Source organism: Kogia breviceps, chromosome 9 (assembly GCF_026419965.1).
Source record: "Kogia breviceps isolate mKogBre1 chromosome 9, mKogBre1 haplotype 1, whole genome shotgun sequence".
NCBI lineage: Eukaryota > Metazoa > Chordata > Mammalia > Artiodactyla > Physeteridae > Kogia > Kogia breviceps.
The window spans coordinates 12164098-12177116 of record NC_081318.1 but is presented as its reverse complement, the minus strand read 5'-3'; the positions used below and the strand labels follow the sequence as shown (position 1 = coordinate 12177116).

At 43.5% G+C, this 13019-nt stretch overlaps 1 protein-coding gene and 1 gene segment (V, D, J or C); both read left to right on the top strand.

Moving 5' to 3' along the window:
• Positions 1–13019, top strand: part of LOC131762178 (T cell receptor beta constant 1-like) — a 169299-nt gene that overhangs the window by 72223 nt on the left and 84057 nt on the right.
• On the top strand, positions 6698–9341 carry LOC131762965 (1,4-alpha-glucan-branching enzyme-like). The gene is given in 6 exon segments (XM_059074817.2): positions 6698–7107; positions 7109–7259; positions 7262–7392; positions 7607–7846; positions 7849–8988; positions 8990–9341. Coding segments are annotated over 6 exon segments (2118 nt in total). The 5' UTR covers positions 6698–6951; the 3' UTR covers positions 9290–9341.

Below are 13019 nucleotides of genomic sequence, written 5' to 3'. Positions count from 1 at the left end.
AGGTTTGCAGCGATATACCCTCACCCTGGTTCCCTTCCTTGTCCTCCGGTAGAACAGATTTTCTCTTGGGTTTCTCTTCAGACCCTTGTACCATAAGGTAGCAACGGCCTCTTTCTCATCCTGATGTAACAACATAAATGCTCGCCCCTAAGGAATCTCATCATTTCCCCCCGCTCTTTCACAGAATAACTCTGACTGCAAGATTGTATAATAATTCAGAGAACCATTCAGAGGCCACCATTCCTCAGATGCTGATGAATAATGTGTTCAGACGTTTTTGCAATAAAATGTCATCTGTTTCTGTCATAGGTTCACAGCTATAATCAGACAATTTTTCCAAATGCGACCAGAGAGTTTTCTTTAGGGATGGATGAAATGTTTCCCATCTTTTAAAAAACAGAAAGGCAAAAAAAAAAAAGCAAAGCACAAGTGGTGCTCCCGAAACCAAATGCTGGCATCTAAAGAAACAAACGAACTGCTTCACAAACCAGGTAGAGTGTGACAACGATTTACCTCTTCAACAGGGTACGTCACACAAACGCAAAACCAACGGGCTTCTTCCAGAAAAGCCCAGAGTGGAGGGGAAGGGAGTTTTTGGTCGTACACACTGAAGTGACTTGCTCTACTGCAGTGAGACTGTTGAGTCCCTACTGTCAAGTCCTTTCTCCAGCTGCTAAGTGCTAGGGCAGCTGGTGGTGCTCTGAGGACTTTGCAAGGAGGATCCCCAGGACAAGAGGTCCTGGCTGCTGCGAGGGCCCTGCCAAGCAAAATTCCCTGACCAGGGCCAGCTGGCCACGAGCAGCAAGATTCCTGGCTGGCTCGTCAAATTTTGTTACCAAGTCCAAGCTCTTACTGCCCCATGCACCACAGGCCAGTGAGTCAAGAGACAAGGTATTGGGGCAAAGAATAGCGACTTTATTCGAAAAGCCAGCCAAACGACAAGATGGTAGACTAATGTCCTAAATTTTGCAGTAGAATTCAGGCTGCTTTTATGCTAAGGAAAAAGGGGAAGCAGGAGGGTTTAATAATAAAGGGTAAAGGCAGATTGCAGACTTCTTGGAGCCACCTGGCCTTCGAGGGAAGCATAACATTTCTCTGTTCTTCTGCTTGCTCACAAGGCTGCATCACGGGGCTCCTGCAAAAGTTCAAGTTGTTAGCAGTTATTTTTACTTTACCACTCTTATTTCTGCTTATTCGCAAGGTTTCTAGGCTGAAAGCAAACTTATCTACAACAAGTAATAGCCGTGATGAACCTGGGACTGTGGGATGGGGACTTTCTTAAGGGAACTTAATGAGCTATTTGGGCACAAGCAGCATTTCTCTAATGTTTAACTCTTGATGTGTGGGGCTAAAGTAATAGAATACATAGGCTAAAGAGTAAGGGAGGCTAAGAAAAAAAAAATGTCATGAAGAGCCTAGGGGTAGGATGGGAATAAAACACAGACCTACTAGAGCATGGCCTTGAGGATATGGGGAGGGGGAAGGGTAAGCTGTGACGAAGTGAGAGAGTGGCATGGACATATATACACTATCAAATGTAAAACAGATAGCTAGTGGGAAGCAGCCGCATAGCACAGGGAGATCAGCTCGGTGCTTTGTGACCACCTAGAGGCATGGGATAGGGAGGGTGGGAGTGAGGGAGAGGCAAGAGGGAAGAGATATGGGAACATATGTATATGTATAACTGATTCACTTTGTTGTAAAGCAGAAACTAACACACCATTGTAAAGCAATTATACTCCAATAAAGATGTTAAAAATTAAAAAAAAATTTTTAAGAGATAGGTAATCTTGTTTTTCTTTATCTTGGGCATAAACAGAAAGGATACGGATTTCTTCCCGTTAGTGGAAGAATTTATGAAACAAAGCAGACGGACTTTACTTGATTTTAAAATGTCCACTCTAGGGCTTCCCGGGCTTCCCTGGTGGCGCAGTGGTTGAGAGTCCGCCTGCCGATGCAGGGGATACGGGTTCGTGCCCGGGTCCGGGAGGATCCCACGTGCCGCGGAGCGGCTGGGCCCGTGAGCCATGGCCGCTGAGCCTGCGTGTCCGGAGCCTGTGCTCCGCAACGGGAGAGGCCACAGCAGTGAGAGGCCCGCGTACCACAAAAAAAATAAAATAAAATAAAATATCCACTCTAAAACTATTGAACCATTTACTTTTTCAGAGTGGTCCCAGTACTAAAAAAAAACCTCTTTAGCTGTGAAATCTCATAATAGCCCCCATTCCCATAACCAAGTTGTAAAAGAGTTACTGTATGAAATGAAAGTCAAAAAAGTTAAAGTATCACTAAATGCTTTCTTAGCAAGTTTTAAGAAGCCATTGCATCTATCACCTAGGAAGAACGATTTATGGAAAAATAAATCAAATTTCTGAATTTAAATGTACTGGAAGCAATCAGTAGTAAATTAGTCAAGTCAGAAAACCAATTTAACTGTACACAAACTTAAGAAATATTCCAGAATTCTGAGGAAATAGAAAAGGATATGTGAGGAAAACATACTATCCCAGCAGCTTTATTCGTGACAACCTCAAACTGGAAAACACCCAAGTGTCCATCAACCATGCAATGAATAAATAAGAGTTACACTTCGGAATAAGATGAAATATAGCAAAAAAACCAAATAATCTTGGTACAATCATGGATGAATCTCATACATATAATGTTAAACAAAAAAGAAGCCAGAGTACAGACTATACAAAGTTAAAATAGTGGCTACATTTGAGGGCATTTTAAATTTACTTGGAGAGAAGCATGAGGGAGGCTTCTGGGGTTCTGAAAATGTCCTATATCTTGATCTGGGTGGTAGTTATATACTGGGTTGGCCAAAAAATTCATCCGGGTTTTTTTCTGTAGGATGTACTCATTTGTGCAAGTTCACTACGCTGTACACTCAAGATTTGTGCAGTCGGTTATATGTACTTTATGTCTCATTTTAAAAGCTTAGAAAAACAATGATAACAACCACCACTTCAAACTATAGTGACTTAAACATGTATTATCGCTCATGACCCTGTGGGCTGAGCGGGCTCGGCTGGGCATCTCCCACTTGGGGTCTCATGCAGTCACGGCCAGAGAGTCCCTGAGGCTGGAGACACCTTACGGCTCAGGCTGCCTGCACATCCAAGGTGGCCTCTTTCCGCACGTGCCTGAGCCCTCGCCTGAGGGCACTGGGATAGCTGGGGACAGGCCTGGCATGTCTCTCTTTCTACACACAGCCCCTCAATGTGGTTAGGTGAGTTTCCTCACGGCATGGTGGCCTCAGGGTGGTGAAAATGATTACCTAGTGGCTGGCTTCCCCGAGAGTGAGAATTCAAGAGAGCCAGGTAGGATCTACAAGGCTACTTATGACCCAGCTTGGAAAATCATAGCATCACCTCCATGCAGGCAAGCCCAGATTCAAGAGGAAGAGACTTAGAGGAATGTGGATACTGGGAGGTGTGCTTCATCTGGTGCCATCTTTGAAGAGTAGCTACCATAGCATGAAAAACTGGTACTTCTGATCCTATTCCTCACTGCCCTGGACCGATGATGACTTCAGAGCATAATGACAGCTGCTTCATTTGCAAAGACTGTTTTTGAGGTCAACTCTAATCAAGAACTATAACACGAAGAAAATTCTGGGAGGGCTTCCCTGGTGGCGCAGTGGTTGAGAGTCCGCATGCCGATGCAGGGGACACGGGTTTGTGCCCCGGTCCGCAAAGATCCCACATGCCGCGGAACAACTAAGCCCGTGAGCCATGGCCGCTGAGCCTGCACGTCCGGAGCCTGTGCTCCGCAACGGGAGAGGCCACAACAGTGAGAGGACCACGTACTGCAAAAAAAAAAAAAAAAAAAAAAAAAAAAAAATTGTTGAATGATATATTTTTTTCCAATTCAAGAACACCTGCCTGGGGCTTCCCTGGTGGCGCAGTGGTTGAGAGTCCGCCTGCTGATGCAGGGGACACGGGTTCATGCCCCGGTCCGGGAGGATCCCACATGCAGTGGAGCGGCTAGGCCCGTGAGCCATGGCTGCTGAGCCTGTGTGTCCGGAGCCTGTGCTCTGCAACGGGAGAGGCCACAACAGTGAGAGGCCCGCGTAAAGCAAAAGAAAATTCTGGGAAATTTATTTCCTCCTTAGTTAAGTTGATACAGTAATATAAAACACTGCAGGTATATACCTAGTGGCTGGTGGTCCTCAAAAGGAGTAGAAAGATTGTCTTCTGATCCAGGAGCTTCCGGCCACCTCATCCCATATGTCGTAATATTGTGCCAGAAGTAATCCATTACAAGGCACATTCACCTGCTCTTCGCAGAAAAAGTAGTTATAATGGGAGATGATCCCATTCTAATGTGATCTACCCCAATCATAAAAGAAAAAACCAACCACAAGAGCATGTCAGATGGCCTTTAATACATATATCAGTATTATGTGTATAATAATATGTAGTATGCAGTAATGTCCATGATAAAAATCTATGTCACTATAGTACTAATACAATTTGATGGATCAAATTCTAACTTTTTTAGTTACCCATTCCAGGTAAAAAGAACTAAATATTAAATGGAAACACAGCTAGGAGGTTGTTATGAAAATGAAAGTATACTGCCTTGGAGAAAAATCTTTAACCTCTTTGAAATTACTATACATTTCCAAGCCTGAGCCATTTAGAACATATTCTAGCATGTTCAAAGCAGACATAATTCCCTAGATCTCCTATAAACTATTTCCATTGTCCAACGCTTAGCTTATGACCTGTATCATGATGAAATAGCTATAAATTATCCTCATAGCCTCCACATTGATTTACACAGACATACAGACTGTAATAAATAGATATGTTTCGTATTAAGTCCATCAGTATGAGGGGCCTGGCAAAAGATAGTCACGAAATACATACTTCTTTGAGAAGATGAGGAAGTGTCCTTATCAGTGTGAAGAAACATTGAGCTTCTAGTCTAGGATTTCTTATGTTCAGCCATAGTTCTAGTGATTAACATACTTAATCACTAGTTCTAGTGAGTTGTCTTGGTTACTTCGAGGATATGTTACAGAAGTAAAGAATTAACTCTAATGTCATTTACTACACAAACATATAGCTCTTTCCTTATATAAGACTAAGAAACTGAAGTCATTTCAATGATCTAGGTCTCAATTTATGTTCTATAAAATTGGGAGTTGAGTTAGAACATCTCTGAGGCCCCTTCCAGCCATGTTTGTATGGTTCTTTGATATTCAGAAAGAGCGATGGATCCTGCATCATTGGCAATGATGGCCACCAGGAGGCAGATTTGAGCATCTTTAGGATTACATAACCAGTCATCCCTCCTTCTAGGGGTGGAAAAAGGAAGATTGAAGAGCAAGGTCCTACCTTTCTTCAGAGAGGTGTGGTGTGACGCTGGGTCCGGAAGATGCTGGTGTTTCTGCTGCTTCTGGGACCCGGTACGGGCCTTATTATCTGAGTAGTTTGGGCAAGTGTGCGCGTGTGTGTTGGCATGAGTGAAGTGACAGCCAGAGATTGTGGGGTTTTTACACTGATCAAAATTAGAGGGAACATCCATGCCCTCTGGAGCCGTAGAGGGTAAGGTGAGAAGTCACCAGTCGGGAGAGGTGGGGAATTAGGATAGGAAGATTTCACAAAACAAACAGGATTCTCTGGGAGCTGGGAGAAAGATGAGTGAGCATGGCTGTGATTTTTCTGCCTGTGGTCATGTCTGCCTGTCCTGCTGGCCTCTCATCTCCTTGACCTCTGTCTCAGCAGGCTCTGGGCTCAGTGCTCTCGTCTCTCAACAACCCAGCAGGGCTATCCGTAAGAGTGGAGCGTCTGTGGCCATCCAGTGCCGTTCAGTGGGCTTTCAAGCCACAACCGTGTTTTGGTATCGTCAGTTCCCAAAACAGGGCCTCGTGCTGATGGCCACTGGTAACGTGGGCTCTGATGCCACATACGAACAAGGTTATACCAAGGCCAAGTACCCCATCAGCCACCCAGACTCCACATTTTCATCTCTGATGGTGACAGATGTGCATCCTGCAGACAGCAGCCTCTACTTCTGTGGTGCCAGAGACACAGTGCTGGGCAGAGATCAGAGACCCAAACAAGAACCTTTGTAACAGTTCCCACTCCCATGGAGCCCCATGGAAGGAGGTGTGGAGAGAGAAAAACCACATTCTCTCTGACTGAGTCATCTGTGATCATGTGTACGCAGAGAGAGAGAGAAAATATCTGAGTAAGGAGCGTGCAGAAAGTATGGTGTTAGAGAGCTAGCCATATGGGAATGGAGCTGGTCCTATAAATGGCCAACCAACCTGGAAAGTTCCCTGGGCTGAAAATGATAAAACCTGGATTTTTCTCCTGACTCTGCCATATGTTATTCATATCTTCTTAGATAAATCAACACATAATCCTATAGGCAGATCTCAAAATGCTTCTATAATGCACGGTGTATTGTTATAATAAACTCTGGCATTCGTCTCTCGAAGAACATTCAGCACTGTCTTGTCACCATCCTAGGCCCTCAAGATAGACAGAGTCATTAGGAGACTAAGTAGTGATGTTCACTCTTGAAAGAATTCAGGGATGTGCTCTATACAGTACTGGGGTTGATGAATGAACAGGGTAGGACTGGATGGGGTGCACCCTTTAAACCCAGGTACAGAGCATGCCCCGACCCTTCACAGGGAATGTGTTTCTGTCTCTCAACAAAGGTGTCAGAGGGAAGAGAAGACAGAGTAAATAAGAAAGACTTCAGCCCGGGACGTGCGTCCGGGGATCCCTCCGGGTCCTGCCCCTCCCTGCCGGCGGCGGGGAGAAGGGGGACAGGCGGCCGCCCTCTCCGGCTGTAAAGGGAACTGGGCCTCCCGCGGCTTTGCGTCGGCTCGCGTCGGCTCGCCTGGCCGTCCCCCCGGCCGGAGCTCCAGCTCCCGCCCCACTCGACCCTCTCGGGCCTCGGCTACTCGGGCTGCGGCGGAAGATGGCGGCGGCTGCGGCGGGTCACCCGGCTCGCGAGGCTCGGTCCGAAAGCTCCGAGGAGGCGCTGGCCGCTGCCTTAGCCGACGTGCCCGAACTAGCCCGGCTTCTAGAGAGAGACCCGTACCTGAAGCCCTTCGCTCCGGACTTCCAGCGCAGGTAATAAGCTGTTTCGCCAGACTCTGAACAACACTGGAGAGAACGAAGGTGGTATTGGTAAGTTTTCCAGAGGTTATGAATCCTTTGGCGTCCACAGATGTGCGGATGGTGGTTTATACTGCAAAGAATGGGCCCCGGGGGCACAGGGAGTTTTTCTACTGGAGACTTCAGTGACTGGAATCCACTTGCATACCCATATGCAAAACTGGATTCTGGAAAATGGGAGCTGTGTATCCCACCAAAGCAGAATAGATCTGTCCTGGTACCTCATGGATCCAAATTAAAGGTTTTTTTTTTTTTTTTTTTTTTTGCGGGCCTCTCACTGTTGTGGCCTCTCCCGCTGCGGAGCACGGGCTCCGGATGCGCAGGCTCAGCGACCAAGGCTCACGGGCCCAGCCGCTCCGCGGCATGTGGGATCTTCCCGGACCGGGGCACGAACCCGTGTCCCCTGCATCGGCAGGCGGATTCTCAACCACTGCGCCACCAGGGAAGCCCTAAAGGTTATTATTAGGAGTAAAAGTGGAGAGATCTTGTATCGTATTTCACCGTGGGTGAAGTATGTGACTCGCGGCGGTGGTAATGTGAATTATGATTGGATACACTGGGATCCAGAACACCCATATAAATTTAAGCATTCCAAACCAAAGAAGCCACGAGGTCTACGAATTTATGAATCTCATGTGGGAATTTCTTCCTATGAAGGAAAAATAGCTTCTTATAAGCATTTTACATGCAATATAGTATACCAAGAATCAGAGACCTTGGATACAATTGCATTCAGTTGATGGCGATCACGGAACATGCTTACTATGCCAGTTTTGGTTACCAAATCACAAGCTTCTTTGCAGCTTCAAGCCGTTATGGGACTCCTGAAGAGCTGAAAGAACTGGTTGGCACAGGTCACTCAATGGGTGTTACAGTCCTCTTAGATGTGGTACATAGCCATGCCTCAAAAGATTCAGAAGATGGATTGAATGTGTTTGATGGGACAGAGTCCTGTTACTTTCATTACGGACCTAGAGGGAATCATAATCTTTGGGGTAGTCGATTGTTTGCCTACTCCAGCTGGGAAGTTTTAAGATTTCTTCTGTCAAACATAAGGTGGTGATTGGTAGAATATGGATTTGATGGATTTCGTTTTGATGGTGTTACATCCATGCTCTATCATCACCATGGAATAGGTCAGAATTTTTCTGGTGGCTACCATGAGTATTTTGGACTACACGTAGATGAAGACGCTTTGACTTATATCATGTGGGCAAGTCATTTGGTTCACACGCTGTATCCAGATTCTATAACAATAGCTGAGGATGTATCAGGAATGCCAGCTCTGTGTTTTCCAACTTCCCAGGGAGGGGGTGACTTTGACTATCGATTAGCCATGGCAGTTCCAGATAAATGGATCCAGTTACTTAAAGAATATAAAGATGAAGATTGGAATATGGGCAATATAGTGTATACACTCACAAGCAGACGCTACCTTGAAAAGTGCATTGCTTATGCAGAGAGCCATGATCAGGCACTCGTTGGGGGTAAGACACTGGCATTTTGGTTGATGGATGCTGAAATGTATACCAACATGAGTGTTCTAACCCCGTTTACTCCAGTTATCGATCGTGGAATACAGCTTCGTAAAATGATACGACTCATTACTCATGCACTCCGCGGAGAAGGCTATCTCAATTTCATGGGTAATGAATTTGGGCATCCTGAAGGGTTAGACTTCCCAAGAAAAGGAAATAATGAAAGCTACCATTATGCAAGAAGGCAGTTTCATTTAACTGATGATGACCTTCTCCGCTATAAATTCCTAAATAACTTTGACAGGGATATGAATAAACTGGAAGAAAGATGTCATTGGCTTTCAGCTCCACAGGCCCATGCTAAGTGAAGAGCATGAAACCAATAAGATCATTGCTTTTGAGAGAGCAGGCCTTCTTTTCGTTTTCAACTTTCATCCAAGCAACAGCTACACTGATTACCGACTTGGAACGACAGTGCCAGGAAAGTACAAAATTGTGCTAGATTCAGATGCAGCGGAATATGGAGGACACCAGAGATCGGACCACAATACCAATTTCTTTTCTAAACCTTTTGAACATAATAACTGTCCCTATTCTCTTTTGGTGGACATTCCAAACCGAGTGGCCCTCATCCTTCAGAATGTGGACCTGCCCAGCTGAAGAGATCTGATTGCAGCTCCAGCAAAGAGAGATGCGCACTTTGTTTTCCCACGCTTGTCCCAGAGCTTGTAACGTGTAAGCTTTTCAAAATATATTTGTCTAGCCTAAACGTCAGGTGTCTGAAATTCAATACTGGTTTATGAAAATGAATGTCAAACTTTTCTTTAAGGAGGAGAGGGGAACATATTTTTTGAAATTTTGGAGATCCTAGACTATATTTTCCAGCCATCTGAACAACTAGGATCCTCAAATGAAGTATGATATATCATGTCTTCAAACAATTTTGCCTTACAGGCCAATTATTTAGTCCTTTTTTAAGTTCAGATTTGAATCATGTGTCATGTCTGATTATTTCTGTTGAATGTATACAGTGTCTTTCTTAAGGCAGATATCTGGTGACTTTATTTGTTCTGGTATCTCTTGGTCTAAATTACAAAATACCAAGATTGTTACTCTCCTTTTCCAAATTGTGTTTAGAAATACTGTAATAAGTATATAATAGTAATAATAATATAAAACTAGGGCTTCCCTGGTGGTGCAGTGGTTGAGAATCCGCCTGCCGATGCAGGGGACACGGGTTCGTGCCCCGGTCCGGGAAGATCCCACATACCACGGAGCAGCTGGGCCCGTGAGCCATGGCCACTGAGCCTGCGCGTCCGGAGCCTGTGCTCCGCAACGGGAGAGGCCACAACAGTGAGAGGCCCGTGTACAAAAAAAAAAATATATATATATATATATATATATATATATAAAACTAAGATTTGTGTCAAAGATAAAAGTTGTTGCCTATGAACTCATCCATGCCTTATTTTGCATAAGTTTTATCTTGTGATCTCTTGTTCACTTAGTATCTTGGTAGATGCTAATATCTTCATTTCTGAAGGCCTGACTTGGTAATTGTAACATTTCAGAAACTATCTTTTACTTTTAGTCAAAAAAAAAAAAAAAATTTCAAACAAAAAAAATAATAAGAAAGACTTCAGACAACAAGTCTTGTCTACAAAACTAGAAAGTTCTGTCGGAAGCCACAAGAGAGTAAGTGGAGCAGTGAGTGTAAACCCCTCAAAAAAATCCCTTTCTAGGAAAAATCACACATTGACCACAAATATTGTATGACCTGATAAAAATAAGCAAAAGATATTAACATACACTTAATAGAAGAATCATCTATGATCAATAAACACATGAGGAGATATTTGACTCCACTGGTGATCGGGAAACAGGAAGCAAAATGCAATGATATGTAAGTTGATACCCATTTGATTAGCAAAATATAAAAAGCTCAGAAATATAAACTGTTAGAGGGGGTCTGGATCCACAGGATTACTGCTGTGAGCGTACGTGATGCAGACAATTTGGAAACACTGGCATTAACTCATACAGTTGGTCATTCCTTTATTCCATGACCCAACAAATCCACTACATCAAGGAAGCTTCTGCATGTGCTTATCAGATGGCATAAATAAAAATCTGTTCTCAGCAGCACTGTTCACAATAGCAAAACATGCAACCAAGGCACCTGTGCATTGACAAGAGAGTGAATGGATAAACTGTGGTATGTCCATGTGGTGGAAAACTACATACGTCAGTCAAAATGAATGCGGTACAGGGATGAGCAACGTTATAGGTAATCTTAGCAATAACGTACCAACTACAAACACTAACCCTGGTAAGATGTTGTAAAGCATGACACCGTTTTTATAAAGCTAAAAACAACTGAATCAAGAAAATAATTTTCACAACCTCAAATATATTAGAAAAAGATTACATTAAAAGTAAAGCGAGAAACAGCTGTTGCTGGAACTGGCTTTTACCAGCTCATGAGGGCCCATTGTACACATCCTTCCCAACTTTTTTTTTTTTTTTTTAAACATCTTTATTGGAGTATAATTGTTTTACAATAATGTGTTAGTTTTTCCTTTACAACAAAGTGAATCAGTTATACATATACATATGTTCCCATATCTCTTCCCTCTTGCATCACCCTCTCTCCCACCCTCCCTATCCCACCTCTCTAGGTGGTCACAAAGCACAGAGGTGATCTCCCTGTGCTATGCGGCAGCTTCCCACTAGCTATCTAATTTACATTTGATAGTGTATATATGTCCCTGCCACTCTCTCACTTCGTCACAGCCCACCCTTCCCCCTCCCCATATCCTCAAGTCCATGCTCTAGTAAGTCTGTGTTTTATTCCCGTCCTACCACTAATCTCTTCATGACATTTTTTTCCCTTAGAGTCCATATATATGTGTTAGCATACGGTATTTGTTTTTCTCCTTCTGACTTACTTCACTCTGTATGACAGACTCCAGGTCCATCCACCTCATTATAAATAACTCAGTTTCATTTCTTTTTATGGCTGAGTAATATTCCATTGTACATATGTGCCACATCTTCTTTATCCATTCATCTGTTGATGGACACTTAGGTTGCTTCCATGTCCTGGCTATTGTAAATAGAGCTGCAATGAACATTTTGGTACATGAGTCTTTCTGAATTATGGTTTTCTCAGGGTATATGCCCAGTAGTGGGATTGCTGGGTCGTATGGTAGTTCTATTTGTAGTTTTTTAAGAATCCTCCATACTGTTCTCCATAGCGGCTGTATCAACTTACATTCCCACCAACAGTGTATGAGGGTTCCCTTTTCTCCACACCCTCTCCAGCATTTATTGTTTCTAGAGTTTTTGATGATGGCCAATCTGACCGGTGTGAGATGATATCTCATTGTAGTTTTGATTTGCATTTCTCTAATGATTAATGATATTGAGCATTCTTTCATGTGTTTGTTAGCAATCTGTATATCTTCTTTGGAGAAATGTCTATTTAGTTCTTCTGCCCGTTTTTGGATTGGGTTGTTTGTTTTTTTGTTATTGAGCTGCATGAGTTGCTTATAAATTTTGGAAATTAATCCTTTGTCAGTTGCTTCATTTGCAAATATTTTCTCCCATTCTGAGGGTTGTCTTTTGATCTTGTTTATGGTTTCCTTTGCTGTGCAAAAGCTTTTAAGTTTCATTAGGTCCCATTTGTTTATTTGTGTTTTTATTTCCATTTCTCTAGGAGATGGGTCAAAAAGGATCTTGCTGTGATTTATGTCGTATAGTGTTCTGCCTATGTTTTCCTCTAAGAGTTTGATAGTGTCTGGCCTTACATTTAGGTCTTTAACCGATTTTGAGTTTATTTTTGTGTGTGGTGTTAGGGATTGTTCTAATTTCATACTTTTACATGTAGCTGTCCAGTTTTCCCAGCACCACTTATTGAAGAGGCTGTCTTTTCTCCACTGTATATCCTTCCCTCCTTTATCAAAGATAAGGTGACCATATGTGCGTGGGTTTATCTCTGGGCTTTCTATCCTGTTCCATTGATCTATATTTCTGTTTTTGTGCCAGTACCATACTGTCTTGATTACTGTAGCCTTGTAGTAGAGTCTGAAGTCAGGGAGCCTAATTCCTCCAGCTCCATTTCTCGTTCTCAAGTTTCCCAACTTTAATGTCAGTGAAATCATGCTAATAGCTTGAAATCAGCCATAGTAGGGATGCTTACGCCACAGTAATCAGCAGACACCACAAATCAGGGCTTGTATTTTCCTCCAGAGAGCTGGTTGTCAAACATTTACCAACACACAGTGGCAAGGGAGGGTCATGACCCAAGTTCAGGATGATGTTTAATATGGGACTTGGATGGGGAGTGGCAGGAGATGGGATGGGGGTAAACCACACAGTTTAAATATTT